Here is a 16,031-nt window from a genome sequence, read left to right on the forward strand (position 1 = left end):
TGCAGCTGGACAGAGCTGTGCCCAGAGGGACAACAAGTAGCCCAGTCCCACCTGGAGGTTTGTCCCAGTACACTGGAGCGGTGGCATAGCCCGTCACTAACTAAAACCTCTGTGAGCAGATTCTTAAGACATTTTGCTGTCTGAAGAAGCTTATTAATAATTTTGAAACTCCCATTTGTAAAAGTAATCTTAGTTATTTCAGCATTTCCTCAGTCTTTCCTATGTCCTTAGGTGCTTTCTTCAATACAAAATGTCCTGATCACTGAATGTTAGATGTGTTTTTCTATTTTCTGTATCAGTTTCTTTGAATATAAGCATGAGTATTATGAATGCCTTGCAGATTGCCACCAAGGAGATTAAATTCATAATTTTTTTAATGCATCTTTATTTTTGATAAGAAGAAAAAGCACCATAATAATCTGTAAGGTGTTAAAGAAACAGTTGTATCTAGTAGTATCAATAGCAGTATTTGTAGTATCGAGTGGCTAGGCCATTGGGCCACATCCCAAGAGACCTGAGCCCTTTTTTTTGACTGTTTCCACATGTGCTTTGCATGTCACATCAGCTTTTTGAGCCCTGCTTTTTAAACTGAGATGGAATTGCTTTGGTAATTAAAAAAGCCAAACAAACCTCCTTTCCTCACTAGTGAAAAACACCATGGAAAACCAAGGTACTGTCCCTACTTAAACACAGTGAATCAATCCACTGATTGCTGATGACAAAAAGGCAGTGTTTATTCCAATTCATTCTTAAAATAAGTCTATTTTCTTCTTCACTTCGTTTTGAATTTGTCAGAGGGGTACATGCTAGCATGGAGAAGAAGATGGTGATTTTGGTAGCCCTGGTGGTATAACTTTTCATTACACTTCAGATTTTACTTCTGCCTTTTACTCATTTTCTTTTGCTTCCCCACTCCCTTCTGAATGAATCAGAAGACACAGATTTTACTCCAAATTCTGCCACACAAACTTCATTCCCAGTTGTGCCCTTGCCTTCTGGATGAACATATGTAATGTTTGAAGTGCACAGAGGGGATGCAACAATGCTCTGCACTGCCCATTCAAATTATGGAGTATGGAAATGCCATATACTCTCCTGAAAGTGTGTGCCAGGTGCCTGACCTGAGGAAGTCCTAACACAGACAGCATTTCTACCTCCTTCCAGCACAAGAGGAGCATTTCTGCAGAGGAGAGACCTCCTCACCCTCCCACAGCCTCCTCCCGGGGTCCTGCCTGGCGACTCTGCTGCAGAGCCTGGTGGCTATGACTGTGCTAGCAAATGAAACACTGGACTGATCCCTGTGTGCTGGCACGTGTCCTGGCACGGTTTTGCCCTGTGCCAGCCAACACCCCTCCCCAGAGTATATGCAGGCCTGGTCTGCATCAGTTCCCAGGAGGCAATGCACACACACACACCAAAACTTCTTTTTTCATAGGTGGATCAGAACAGGTCAAAGTTTTATCAGTAGTCAAGTAGTTAATGGTTTATCCATCACAATATTATGAACGTATATTACCATTTCATGGCATAGCAGACAGTCTGCACCACAACATGCCTTCACTCCACTGGGACAGGATATTGGTTGGAATTACCTGTTGTGTAGTGAACTGTGACCCTTTGGGCACTGTGTATTTGGCAGTTCCTCAGGTTTAAAGCAGGTAAGAAACAAATTCCACCCCATCTAAGCTTTTTGGATTCTTCTTCCTTCCCTTAAATAATGAAATATAATTGCTGACCAACATTATTATATCCATGTTGCATGCTTCTCAGGTTCAAACATTTTTTTTCTTATACTGATGTTTAAGGAAGTACCCCAAATTTTGTATGCTGTTGTAAAACAGAATAGGGTGACAAGCAATTTCAGGAGTGTTTTCCTTATAACATGTGTACACTGTTCATGACTCCTCTGATATAACTTTGAGAAATGTCTTGAAATTTTCTCACTCTTCTGATAGAAATTTGATTTTTTTTTTAAAGGCAAAAATAAACCTCTATCTAGCCTAGTAAACTATTTTAAAGTGGAAGTATTTCTCTTTGCATATGCCTATATGTTTGCATGTATGTAAGTAAAACATGCTGTACAGCACCTGTTCATGTTTTCATTGTGACTTGCATTACAGAAAAATTTATTGAAAGAATCCTGGAGATTTGCATATTCTATATCTGAAAATGAGGTCAATGCACCCTTGTAAAACACTTCCATGTGCAAACATGGAGCAGAAAGCTGGTCAGTGTTTCCTCTCAGCAATTATTTAACATATGTCAGTAATAATCTACCTTTCCTAATATAAGTACTCAGAGCTTTGTTTGACTTGATGAAACTAAACCCAGATGAGATGGGAGTCAATTGTCAGTGCAGCGTGGGGATACCTCTGCTTATGCCTCCCATCCACACAGCTGCAGGTAAACGAGCTGCTGGGAAATGGGCTTAAACTGCAGCTGCTTCAGGGGTCGGAGAATACCTCCATGCCTGTCTGATGCACTGCCTGCTGTCCATAGTGCTAGTGTTTCTTTATTCAGGCTTTAGCCACAAGTATTAGCATCAACAGTTTCCACAATGCTTGATGTCAAAACCCCCCGACAGCTCATGGTGACGTAGCGTTATGCAAGAATTGTTTCGTTATAGTTTAGAAATATATACGGTCAAAAATCAATGGGATTTTTGAGATGAATAAGGTCTGCAAAACTTAAAAGACAAATAGATGTTTCTGAATATTAAAACCAGAAGAATGCCATGATTTTAAATCAATGTCACAATTACTGGAGCCTGATGAGTGTGTGTAGTAGATGTGACTGCATTAGTAAGCAATTCTGCACACACAGTAAAATTCATCAGTAAGGAATTTGTATTTGTAAAAGACACAGATTTTCCCCTGGGGGAAAAAAAAAGGCTGCATGAAACCTTGAACCATAGGCTAAGAAAAGCTACCAGGAAACACTGAGCTGAGGCACAGCTTCAGCTAGCATTATCAGATTTCACAAGTGTCATGTTTTTACAGAGGGACTCTTTTGGGGAAGGCAAAGGTAAGGCTGATGCCCTTTGCTGCAGAGGCCTCATGGCAGCTGTGTCTCCATCTCCAGGGTTAAGCACTGGACTTTTTACCCCACAGCTGCATGCTTTTCCGTTTTGCTTCTTTCAGAGAAGTGTCAGCCCTGCATTCCTTTTCACCTTTCCCTTTCCTTATGCTCCTTTGCAGCCCGTGACTGACAGTGCCAAAGCCAGCCCCCTGCCCCCAACCCAGCTGTGGAAGCACTGCCACCACTGCTCCCACCAGAGGCTGCCCCAGCCACCTCCTGCTCCTCAGCAGGTGGCCCAGGGGCCAGACATTTTCAGGGCAGACTCCCTGGATTTGGGATCCTCTGTGCCAGGTTACCCAGCCATCTGCCTGGCTCCTTCAGAAATGTGCTCACTGAGCACAACAGAGGCTCAGAGCTGTGGTGCAGGTTCCCCAGGATTTTGTGTGTTCCCAGGCTCCCAATCCAGAGCAGTGTCACTCCTATGCCATATGGCCCCATGTGCTGCCAGGCAATGGGGCAAACAGCTGCCCAAACAGGCACCCAGCTCCCACTGATACAGATGTTCTCCACAGCTGCTTAGCTGGGCCACCCAGATCTAAATTGCTGGAGTTTTCCTTTCCTTTCTGTAAGATTTCCAGTGGAAAGCCAACGTGTTTTGAAAAGCTGATTTCTAGTACAGGCATTACCTAGCTAGACTTAGCTGTTATTTCACTGTTCTCACAGACATCTGGCTGCAGTGTAGCTGAGACAGCTTGAAACACAATTGCTAAATAGCAACAGCATGAGCAAAAGCTGAGCAATGTGTGCCAAGAACAGAATCACCCCTGCCACGTGGCACAGCCCCTATAGTTTGCAATAATCTTCCATTTCTATGAATCCCATTAAAGAGTAAGAAGTTAGGCAATCCTTTTAGTTCAGTGAGAACATTAGAAATATACAATGGCACGTGTTCCTGGCAGTGCTGTTTACTTTTGAGTTTTCCGGCTTTACTTGGCTTGTCAGCATTTCAAAACAGAGACACTAAAATGTCAGATCAAACAGCAGTCCTCAACTTGTTTTCTGCACTGTTTCTAGGGCATACACTGCACTCAGGGCACAGGTGTGCAATGTCCACTGTGAACATTATGGGAAGGAATTCTAACATCATCCTGCACTTAGAGACAACCTTGGTCTCTGGAGATTCCCCAGGTCTTGAATCCATCTTTCAGAGCCCGAGACCCACCAATGCCCTCACTACTGAAATTTCTGCTACAGAATACCCTTAGTCATTCAAGATTTCCCAATCTCTTTTAAAAAACCTTAACATTTTCAGAGCTTGCTGAACACAAAAAAATGCCATAATATATTCAGAAATTTGCAATTTCCTTGCTGTTGCTTAGACTGTGTTTTGGGTTTTGGGGCTTTTTTGGTTTGCTTCCTGAAGCTGCAGCAGCATATTCAATGATTACTTCAAATAAAACTTACTATTTCTGCAAAAAAAGAATAAAATTCATCATGCATTCTGGAGTGTGGATAGAAGCTAAGGCTGAGATTGGGGCATGGGTTTTTATGTTTTACCCTATAATGCCTGCCTTAAATCATAGCATCTCTGTCTGATTCTTGAATGTGTGACTATCCATGTCCTTGTTATTGCTTCAGGCCCTTCAGTACTGGAAATCTTTGGCCCTGTTTTGCCTTGTTGCTCCTTCTGCAGAAATAAATTTAGCTTTTCATAGGTTCAACAGCTTGAGCTTTTGGTAGCCTGGAGGGCCACACCATCACTCCTGCCCATCCAACATCTGCATAAAACTGCTTCCACCTACATCATTTTGGGAAGAAAAATTTGTATTTGAAAGCTTTGACCCCATATTCATGCCACTGGTTTTAGGGGCAAGACATGGGTGAGGCTATAGGTAATATATTTTTTTTTTAGTTGAAGCTTCAAGTACATCATGATGGTTTCTTTCCTTCACCAAAGTAGATATGTTCTTTTACATACATATTCACAAATACATATATATACATACAGGTATCTTGATGGTTTATTTGCACAGGCACTACAGAACCCACAGGACCTCCATGCTTTTGTCGCAACAGTGGCAGCTGTTGGGATGGAGCCTGTGTGTGCCCAGAGGGGTGGGTGGGATCTCTCTGCATACAGGTCAGTACAAGCCAGGCAGCATAAGCAGCTGGCATAATTTCTGAGAATCCCCGTGCTTTGGAAATCCCTGACCTTCCCCACTGCTGAGACCTGCTCAGCACAGTTAGCTCTGGCAGCAGTGCCCTGGTTCTCCTTGCTAGGTGAGGCCACATCTGTCACCCACCCCTGTCACCCTTTCAAATGAACAATATATCTGGGGAAGACAGAATTGAATTCTCCTGTTTAAAGATCACAGTGGCTTTAAAATCTGATTCAGACCTCAGTAGCCAGTGTTGCTGTGTCTGGATCTGCCCTGTGTTTGAGGGGCACCATCCAGTTCAGCACCCTGCAGAACAGTGCCTGTCCTCAGCTCCTGCTGCCGCTTGCATTGGTTTTGGATGGGTCAAGTTTGCTACACCTGAAATAGCACTGTCCTGGTTGACTCCCATTTCAGTCCCCTCTGCCACAGCACAGTATCTTTGCAGTGCCCTGATTGGAGCTCCTGGCCACTGCTGGAGGCTGCTGCTCACTCAGCTGCAGTATCTCCAGAGCTGGTAAAACCCCAGGTCATTTTTTTGAGGCCAACAACCAACAGTGCTGCCAGTGTGACACAGGTACACACCATCATGTGTCAGCTGTGCTTTTTCCTAATCAAGTGATGTGTTTGGTCAGAAGGATATAAAAAATGCAGCTTATCCAGGAAGGTATGCTTGGCGAAGACTGCTAGGTAGTTGGAAACTTCAGGTCTTTCATGTCATTCCCCTTGTGACAGGGTGGGTAGCACATCCAACAGATGGGGTAGACCAAATTGGGTTCATGACTGATTGGAACATTTGGGCAAAATATTTCAGAGAAGTTGGCTTAAATACAATAGTCAGGCTGTGATTTCAGCACCAGAAACAAAGCATTATGATGATTCTTTAATTCCCTATGTTCACTGCTCTAGTATCCTGTATTGGATTTGCTATGAACTGCCTTAAATAATAAATTTTAATAACTATAGTTATTAAAATACATGAGGTAAGACTGTTTGGCCAAAATTAACTTGAAATAATAACAAACATTATTGAAATTACAAAACCTGAATTTTACTCTGTTTTCCTGAGGAATGATTATATTGTCCATCTGTCTGTTGTTCCACCTTCTTGGTGACTTTAATTTGGTGATCGGTTTCAACCAAATTCTTTAGATGCTTACAGATCTTAAAGATCTCCAGGTCTTAAGAGTTTTGCACATGTCACTAGTTGGTACAGAAGAACAACCCTATAAATATCTCACAGAGACAAAGGCAATGAAGCTTATGCCATCAGTGAGAAGGTGGAGACCACATGGCCAGTCAATCCTATCTGGCCACTAAGGTGCATAGCTCTAAACTACTGTCACATGAAAGCAGGGAGGGGTGATCACCCAACCCTTAGAGAGGGGGGATTCTCTTGACCCACAGAGATTTATTTGTCTGTCAGTGCCCCAGGGAAAACAAAAGCATGTATGTCCAGCCCAATCTGTCAGGTGTCCAGTAAGGAAACTCTTCACTGGACAGATTCACAAGATCGGTATCTTGGTTGCCCTTTTTCAGAGACTGTCAGGCAACAGCATAAGGAGAATCCCTCAGCAGGTCTTCCCACATGTTATTCTGCCCCCAGCACACTGTCAGTCCTTATCAAGGACTTTCTCTAGAAGTTTATGGAATAACAGTCTTTATTATTACCTATTGTGACAAGTTAATAAGGTTCATGTTCATCAGTCATACAGTCTAGCTGCAAGAACATATTTAAAACAATCTAATAATACTATACAGCAAGCATAAGCACAAACTCTAACACAAAACAGTCTACTAATGTATTATGGGGCAAAACAGAAGCTCTAGTCCTTAAAAGCAGTATTTAATGTGCATAGAGTATAATTCTTACCCAAGATGTCCCTGTGTAGGGAGAGAGGACAGGTTCAGCCTGTCAGCCAATCCCAGCAGCTTCAGTGGAAATCTTCTTCCAATTTCTCCCCATTTCTAATTTTCTTTTATACTATTTCTTTAGGTTTGGAAGTTTGAGTGAATTTAGTCCTTTGTGCTTAATTGGGTGGTTGTCCTTGGCATCTATCTTTCTTGGTCAACAGGTGGCATGGTGGCATGGTCAAACTGCCACCATGTTCCCCTTGGCAGGATATTTGTGGAGGGAGGCTGCAGTGCCTTCACATTGCTCCCCTCTCCAGTGCACTCTCCATACAGGTGCTTATCAGTGTTAGGGGAACCTTTATGGGGCATCGTGACTGTGTTTTGCCTGAGCAGCAGCTGAGTCTCCACTGTCATTCTCCTTTGACTTTTAAACCTACTCATTACTCCACAACTACCCATGGCATTTATTTCCTCTCTGTCAGTCAACAGAATAAAGAAGTGTATTTTATGTACTGGGAATATAAAGATGGATCTAGGAGACAGAGCTGAGAGGGGCTGATGCATCATGGGGCACAAAGAATATGGCATTTTAATGCTAAAGGTATTGAGTAAACTGGAAGGTAGTACAGTCAGGTGTTGGGGGTATAGAGGAGGTGATATGGTTTAAAAAGCTCATTGCTTTTTAACATTATATCATGGCTATTTTCTTTCACAGATCATGAAAAAGGGCTTGGTTTTCTTCTTACTTTGTGGTTTGTTGTAGTTTTGGTTTTGATTTTGTTTTAATCTGTAGCAATTCTACTGAAGTTAGAATATTTGCAATAATTTGAGATTTGCATTGGTGGGGAGAAAGGCACCAAATAATTTTATTTCACATGGACTCTCTTTTTTGAGTCCAAAACCAATTCATATAATAAGTATATAAATCAGCCAAAACCACTTCCAAATCAAGGCTTGAATAACTAGAAAGATAAAAAAATAAAGCTTAAATAGGTACACATGTCTCATATGCATATGTGTTCATAGCAACTTATTCTTCACTTTCATTCATCAGATCACCACAAAAGTATTCAAATCCATGGGTATAGAAAGGATTAATTCAAGACAGCTGAAAGACCTGGCTGATGTCACTGTGGGGCTGCTGTCACCTATGGTGATGAAGAGAGGCCACACAGAACTGCAAAAAGGTCTCCACGGTCCCCATCTGTAAGACAGACAAGAAGGAGGTTTGGGGGAACCATAAGCCAGTCAGGCTTACCTCAGGCCCTAAAAGCATTATGGAATATGTCCTCTTGAAGGCTGTTTCCATGCATATGAAAGACAAGAAGATAATCTGTATCTATGTGTCTGACCAGTCTGACTGCTATATGGAATAACTGTCTATGTAGACAACAGCAGAGCAATAGATGTAATACACTTTGATTTTAGAGATGCCGTTGACACCATATCTCTCAGCATTCTTGTTTGGTAGGTGACAATGTACAGACTGGGTGAATGAATCATTAGCTGGGTTGAAAATTAGCTCAACAGCCAAGTTCAAAGGGTCGCCATCAGTGACTTGATTGGAATATTGTAAAAGTAGAGCAACTTGCTGGTCCATAAGAGGGCAGTATCATTTAATATCTTCATCAAAGGCCTGAACCATGACACAGCATGTCCTCTCAGCAAATATGCCAATAATACTAAATCTGGAGTGGGGCAGAAACATTCCTGACACAATGGCAGAGCTTTGGTACAGAACTTGAGAAACCCGAAGGTTGCTCCAGCAGAAAGCTCATGGTGTCCAACAAAAATAAGTGCTGTTCTCCATGCCAGGGACATTGGTACAGACCAGGAACTTGCTGGCTGAGGAGCAGGCCTGCTGGAAGCTACCTGGGATGCCAAGTTCAACATGAGCCAGCAGTGTGTGGTTCATTGCAAACAAGGTGGAAGAGCAGCTACGCTATGAGGAGGCAGACAGGTTGATGGACATCATTACCCTCCCCCTCCTGGCACTGCTGGGGCCGCACTGGGAAATACATGTTTAGTTTTGCCACCTGCAACCCAGGTTAACCTAACAGGGAAGCTGGAGAAGGTCCAGCAGGATGTGGTGAGGACAGTGAGGTGCCTGAGACAGGTGGCCTGCAGGGAGCATTTGAGAGAGCTGGGCTTGTTCACTGTGCCGAAGAGGAGACTGAGGGCAGAACTAACAGCACCCTCCAGCTAAATGGGAGTTGAATCCAAATCTCAGCAATACCACAAGGTAAAACAAGAGCCAGTAGTCATAAACTGTACATTGAGATGCTGAGATTGAGCATGAAGAGAAATGTTTCGGTTTAAAATTGTAGCATGTCACTGCAACACGTCTCCTAGTGAGGATGTGAAGCTTCTGTTTGGCCTCGATGTCCTCCAGAGGTTCCTTCTAGCCCAGATTTTCGTCACCTTGTCCTGCTAACCACCTTCTGGCAAGTGAGGCTTGGATATGGTGCTACAAGGCAGACCTCATCTTTGCAATGTCCTGCATCCTTATTGTTCATAATAATATCTGTCCAGGGTTGAGCTGGCGAAACGCCAACTGTCCAAGACAAAGTGAAAGGGGTTCCTCCTCCTCCCAACCAGCTAAGGGGAAAAGAAGAGGGAGAGGAAAAAAAACCCTTCAAACCAGGTTTATGCCGAAACTAACTACATGTATTTATAAAGAAAAGAGAAAATTAAGAGGAAACTACAATATAACACACACTTACACAGGTTATGTATAACAAGAAATAATTTCCCACTTCCCAGAAAACACAAATTCTACCATTTTAACTACAAATCATTCTAGAGAAGTCAATTCTTCAGAGACAGACTTAAGCAGAGAGAAAAGCTAAGAACAAAACATTTTACTTCCCTAAGATAACATGATGGTAAGCCGGTGCTCTGGGCTTGGGCCTTCCCATCCCTCCTGGGATGGCAGAGTGTCTTGCTGGGACCACAGCTGTGAAGCAACTCTCTTAGCCACACCCACACACCAGCTCTTACCCCTTCTGAGATGATGCAAAATGGTATAGAATACAATATTATTGGCTAGAAGTCAGCTGTTAGCTAGCTCAGCCCAGCTCAAGTCAGCTGACAATTCCCAGGCCTAGCTGAACTTTTAAAACCTAAATTTAGGCCCATCTGGCCAAACCCATAACATTTCTGTAGAGGGAAAGTATCATTGTATCATGGGGAAACTGAGACCCTATAGAAAATGAGAGCCACAGAAAGTTATGTGAGTTAGAAAGGAAGCCTGTGCCAGAACATGGGGAACACTCCAGTGCCCTGAGCCCCCCTCAGGACCTTAACCATAAATAGGCTTCTTTGAGTCAGTCCTGCTAACAGGACACAGTCAGTTGAAATGTGGTCTGAATTAGCAAAAGGTAGCAAAGCCAGGATGTTGCAAGTTGTAAGATGAAGTAAAATTTTTCTGACTGTGTGCCGCAATACTTTTTTCCAAGAGTTTGTAGTTTTGCAAGATAAATTTGTGTTAAGTTATAGCAGTATGGTATGACATGAGAATTTAATTGGCTGCCATACTGGATCAGGCCATGGGTTCCCTGAGCTCATCATCCTGGCTATAGCTGTAGCCAGTACCTTAGAATAGGTGTAGGGTTTGGGGTGGTCAACCTGTCCCATTCCAGCAGACAACTTCCTGTCCCAGAAGCCACATCTGACCCATAATGGTTCAGAGGACTGTCCCCCATTAATTGTCCAAACCCCATTTGAGGCAAACTTACCATTGCCACCTGCTGTATTCTGTGGCATTAATTACCAAACCTGATTTCTGCCTGGGTATCAAAACACTACAAGTGGAGCCTTAAAATATTTCATGGATTTTCTAGGACCAGTGAAAATAGGAGAGATGGCAAAAAGTATGGGCTTTTAAGATTTCACTGACTTTATAGATAGCACTTGTTGCAGCTTAGCAGCTTGAGTGTAGGCAGGATTTACCCAGCTGCTTTTATTTCATTTAGGACAAAAGGTTCAATGAGCTTTTATTACCTCAATAGTATCTAATTTTTGAAAACTGATCCTTGTGCTAGAAATATTTCACCTGGATATGTTATTTTTAATTTCTGTGCAGTTAATTTTTATGATGGCAGTACCAGCACAGTGGATGTTTCTGAAAGCAATAAAAAACTCCTTACTTTTGAACGGATCACAGTGAGTGAATATGGCAACTCCAAAGAAAAATGTGAACTCGATACTGTCAACGGTATGTGTTTCTCTCTTTTTGCTTCTATCTCCCAAAAGTAAATATAAAATTTGTAAAAAATGTTGGATTATTATACAAGGTGAGAAGTCTATGTTTGAAACCAGAACTGTGTAGCTTAGCAGCAGTAGAGTAAACTTTTCCACAGAGCTTTCTACCCCAAATGCAGAGAATTTAAGGTACACCCATTGAGTCAGATCTGTGCTTGTCTGGGGCTGGGCTGAGTCAGTAAATATCTGCTCCCGAACAGCCTTTTGATAGAAAACCAATCTGTTTATATCCTACCACTGAGCATTAGGATTCAGGACACTTGACATCAACTGTGGCTCAACAAACCATCTCAGCTTTCAGAGACCTTGTAGAGGAGTGAGTGTTGCATGGTTGCCCAATGTGCCCTTTGCATTTCTATCATGACATATAAACCATGTTTTTCAAGGCGTGGTAAAACATCTTTCTGATAGTTCAGTGCTGATGCTGGTGCCCCTCATTTAAGAGATGTTTTTCTGCAGCTCTAGCATAATTAACCTGTCTGATTTCAACACAGAGAATGTCAGCCACTCTGACAAGATTGGGTATAGGAATGTAAAACACATTTTCTAAAGAAAACAACAACTAGTTAAATAATTGATGGTCACTTGTAACATTGAAAGACAAATTTTTACAAGTAAATAGAAAATAACACTGGATAGGGTGTCACACCCACAGTACAGTTTTAATTCCCAGTGAGGTCATATGCAAGTGTGAGTTCTTCTGTATTAAATGCATATCTTCCTGCTTTTACAGGTAATGCTCCAGTAGCAATCCGGATGTGCTCCAGAGAAGAGAAAACTTCTACTATAAAGCCTCCCCAAATTCTGAATTGTAATGAAAATCTGGACTTAGCATCACAGGCAATATTAAATTACTATTTACACAGTGTCTGCGATTCTGCATCACCTCAGGGGTGGGGGCGGAAAGCAGGATAGGAAGTTGAGGCAAGAAATATATATAGTCCTTAAAACTTTGCAGAAAGCAAAATAACTGACCAAAGCCTTTTCCAGTGGCATTCTTGGCATATGTCTGCTTTGCAAAGGGTCTGAATTTTCCAACGGTGATTATTTTATTTTCCTTGGGTTTGCCTGAACACAGCATCCCATTTCATATCACTTAAGTGGCCTGCAACTTCCCCAGCTGGGTTCCCAATTCACAGCAATTGACTCTGAATGGGGGTGATGCTGACCCAGGATGCCAAATAAGTGAGAACGTGCAAGAGATTGAGAGGAGATTGGCATGAGAGTGATACTGACACATTGAAAGGGTTTAAGAGTGAAGCCTTTCCATTCAGTCCTATGATCTGCTGAATGCAGACAGAAAATTTCTGTCCTTCAAGAACTCAAATTCAAATTCTCTTGTATGAATGACATGCATAAAATCCATAAACCCCTAAACCTTAATCCAAGATTTAGCTCTGCCATATCTGCAAAATGTGGAGAGCTGAACATGACTAAGCACATTATATTGATGTCTTCTCTTGTTCTGCTTCTGTTTCGTTTCCTTATCACTAGTCCCAATCGAAAAAAAAAAAAAGAAGAAAAAAATAAACCAGCTACAGTCCTTTTGAATAAGGAAAGTCCCTTCCCTTGTGCATTTTTGCTTGACTACTGCACTTTCAACCCAAAGTTTCACCTGCTTGGATCCTTTGCTGGGAAACCCTTGAGCTCAATATTACATTTTTCCAGTGCATAGCTTTCACAAAATGGTCCAAACTAATATATAATATTAGCAACAGCTATTTCTAATGCCAGTAAGGTAAAATATCAAGCTATTCTGCTGCCATCAATAATCAGTAACATGGGGTTTTACTGAGAGCTGTAATGTTGGGCTGCCATCTAGTGAGCCACAGGCCACTCAGGGAGCTACGGAGTGGGAGGAGGACGTGTTCGTGCCAGTGATCCAGAGCCAAGGTTTAAAAGGTTTGATTCCTTTTAAATCGAAATATTTACTTTGAGTCAAAGGTCATGCTGAAAGTCAGAATTAAGAACAGTGAAAACAGCAGTTCATGATACACTGTTTGTCCGAGACACACATGCAGATATTTTCAAGTCAAATAATATAAGCTTCAGTAATTATAAATGCAGATTTCCTTCCTCCCTATGCAATACATTCACCTTTCTTTCCAACCATTCCAAGCTTTATAAACACTTCAAAACTGCATGACTGAATTAATCTTGATTTTGATAGCTTCCCAACAAAAACAATTTGAGAACAATTCAGTTATTGAAGCTATTCAGTTAAGCCATTCATTGACAGGATTAGGAATCAGATGACTTGACCTGATGATTAGCAGATTTTCTGTCTCTGTAAATCTTATTATTAACTGTACCTTCATATATCATATAGCAAATGCCTCATCTTTTTTTTCTGTTTAGACTTTTAAGATGCTATACACATTTATGCTCTACCCATTAAGTGCTGGCTAACTCAAACTGCACCCAGACAGTACTTATAGCAATTCCTATTAGTATCTCCAGCACCACTATATTTTATTTTTTCCCCTACATTTATTCCAAGTTGACATTATGTATAATGTACTGAAGTGAGAATAATGTCCTCAGTGTGTGTTATAAACACTGTGTTGAGAGGCACAATTACTCCAGATGATATTTCTCAAGTTATTCTGATGGCTTTGAGAAAAATCCTATTCTGGTTATTTAAGGAAGAGTGAAAGGTTTACAGAAATTTATGGACTAAGAATCTCAGTGACCTCAGGACAAATGGGAGGTGCTGCTACTGTCTGCAGTTAGCTCTCAGCAAGGTGTGGAGAACAATGGGGCCAGGCTGTACTTCAAGGTGTGCAGTTTTAGGATGAGTAGCCACAGAGGCAAGTGGTAATATGGGAAATTCCAATTAGGTAAAAGAAAATTTTTCCCCTTGATGCTGGTCAAACAAGCAGTTTTCTGTGGGAGATTGCGGGTATTCAAAGTGAGCCTCTGAGCAGCCTCATCTCGTCCATCTCCGCTGGGCTAGGGGACCTCCAGGGCTCCCTTCCAACACAAGCTACTCCTTGAATTTGTGAAATCATTCTCTAGGGAGAATTTGTAAACACAACGTATTTGACATGAACATAAACATTTTAGACCACCAATTATTTGTATGTTTTATTTTGGTGAGAATGTTGTAAAAGTAGTGACTCCTTTTCCTTTTCCCATTTTCTCTGTGTTGAATGGCATTTTCCTCACAGGCTGGAACTGCGGGGCCCAGCAAGGTCTCAGTTATTGCAAGTAACACTCAAATTCTCACTTCCATGCCAGACCAACTAAATACCCAAAACATCACTGCTGCTGCAAACATCGCAGTGTAGATTATGAAAAAGCCAAAGGTTTCAGAAGACTTTCAGGTGAGATTTTTTACAACTAATGTGGCTTAGTATTTGGGATATCAGTTCTGTCCCCCCACTACCAGCAGAAGACACTGCCCTTCCTCTCAGCCATACAGAACACCACAAACAAATGCAGTGATTTTGTCATTTACCAGAGTTATTTGAGCAGCCTTGAGTGCATGCTTGTGGAATCACTGCTGGGGCAGTTCTCAGAGCTACATATACCTGAAATGGTAATATGAGTATCATTTCATGTTTAAATTAATAATTTAATCTTTACTATCTAAATTCATATAAGTGTGGCATTTATGATCCCATTGGCACAAAGCTTGTGTTCTCTTAAATGGCTTCCTGTACTTTTTTGCTCTACTGTGTATACCTTTAGGCAGTGCTTGTTAAGTGTTCTTACCTTGCCCATTTCAACTGAGTCTGAATATTGCCTTTTTTTCTGCTTGTCTCAGGCATCTGTGGCAGTAATGGCTATAGTGAGCCAACTCTTGGATGCCAACAAAACAGAATTTCACAATAATCTTGTCAATGTTACATCAAGATAATTTACCTTTTGCCATTTTCTTTAGATGTGGTTGGCTGCATTTTCCCTTCTGTTTCAGGATGGAGGTTGATGAACAAGTCAAAATATTTTTAGTGTTCAACTCCAATTTACACCAACATAAACATTTCTGGATTCTTCTGCTTTGGAGAAAAGATGGGGATAAGAAAAGAGGAGCACTTCCCACTGGAAAACCAAATCAGAGAGAAAGCTCAGAAACTAACCTTATAGCTGTATATTAACAAATAATGATATCTTTTATCCCACTCATCATTTTGATGCAGCCTCACAAAAACAATGGAAGAATTTTCTTTGACTGGCAACATCTCACAGCCCAATGTTGCAATCCAGTCTGCTCCTCTGAAATTAAACTCCTCTTCAATTCTGTTTCTGGCACAGAGAAGTAAGTCCTGTGTGTTGTTGGATTAACCTGGACACAACAGTATGAAACATAAATAAATCCTAATGAATACACTGCTAATTGTTGCAGATACAGCACTGGGAAAGTGCCAGTCAACAAAACTAGAAATACAGGAAAATGTACCTGGGCTTATTGGTGATCTCAGTGCTGAAGTTCAAATACTGTTCAACATTTTAAGCAACAGTAAGTTCTTGAACCTTTTGAAAATTGTCCATGGGAAAATTTTGAATGAATATTTACTAAACATCTCCTTTGGGAAAAAAACCCCTCAGCCAATATAAGCAATTACAAGTTGATTTTTATGCATGCTGATGCCACATGGTGGTATAAGAAATGCACATGTCAAATGGCTGGATAATCTTATTTATAGATGAATGCACATGTACACATAATGACCAGAATGCCTTTGGTGTTTCAGATTTTTTAATTTGCTTTATTTTCTAAAATTGAGAGTGCAATGA

General features: G+C 41.4%; 1 protein-coding gene across 1 annotated transcript in view; it reads left to right on the forward strand.

Annotated features, from left to right (window-relative positions):
• The first annotated feature begins 1,551 nt into the window (after window positions 1–1,551).
• The window catches only part of ADGRG7 (adhesion G protein-coupled receptor G7), a 31,094-nt gene continuing 16,614 nt past the window's right edge, over window positions 1,552–16,031 (forward strand). The window contains 8 exon segments of the mRNA XM_071568626.1: window positions 1,552–1,605; window positions 1,607–1,658; window positions 11,113–11,244; window positions 12,025–12,131; window positions 14,462–14,617; window positions 15,061–15,146; window positions 15,431–15,552; window positions 15,640–15,753. Coding sequence (XP_071424727.1) covers window positions 1,552–1,605; window positions 1,607–1,658; window positions 11,113–11,244; window positions 12,025–12,131; window positions 14,462–14,617; window positions 15,061–15,146; window positions 15,431–15,552; window positions 15,640–15,753 — 823 coding nt within the window.

This window comes from Pithys albifrons, chromosome 1 (genome assembly GCF_047495875.1).
Source record: "Pithys albifrons albifrons isolate INPA30051 chromosome 1, PitAlb_v1, whole genome shotgun sequence".
NCBI classification, from domain to species: domain Eukaryota; kingdom Metazoa; phylum Chordata; class Aves; order Passeriformes; family Thamnophilidae; genus Pithys; species Pithys albifrons.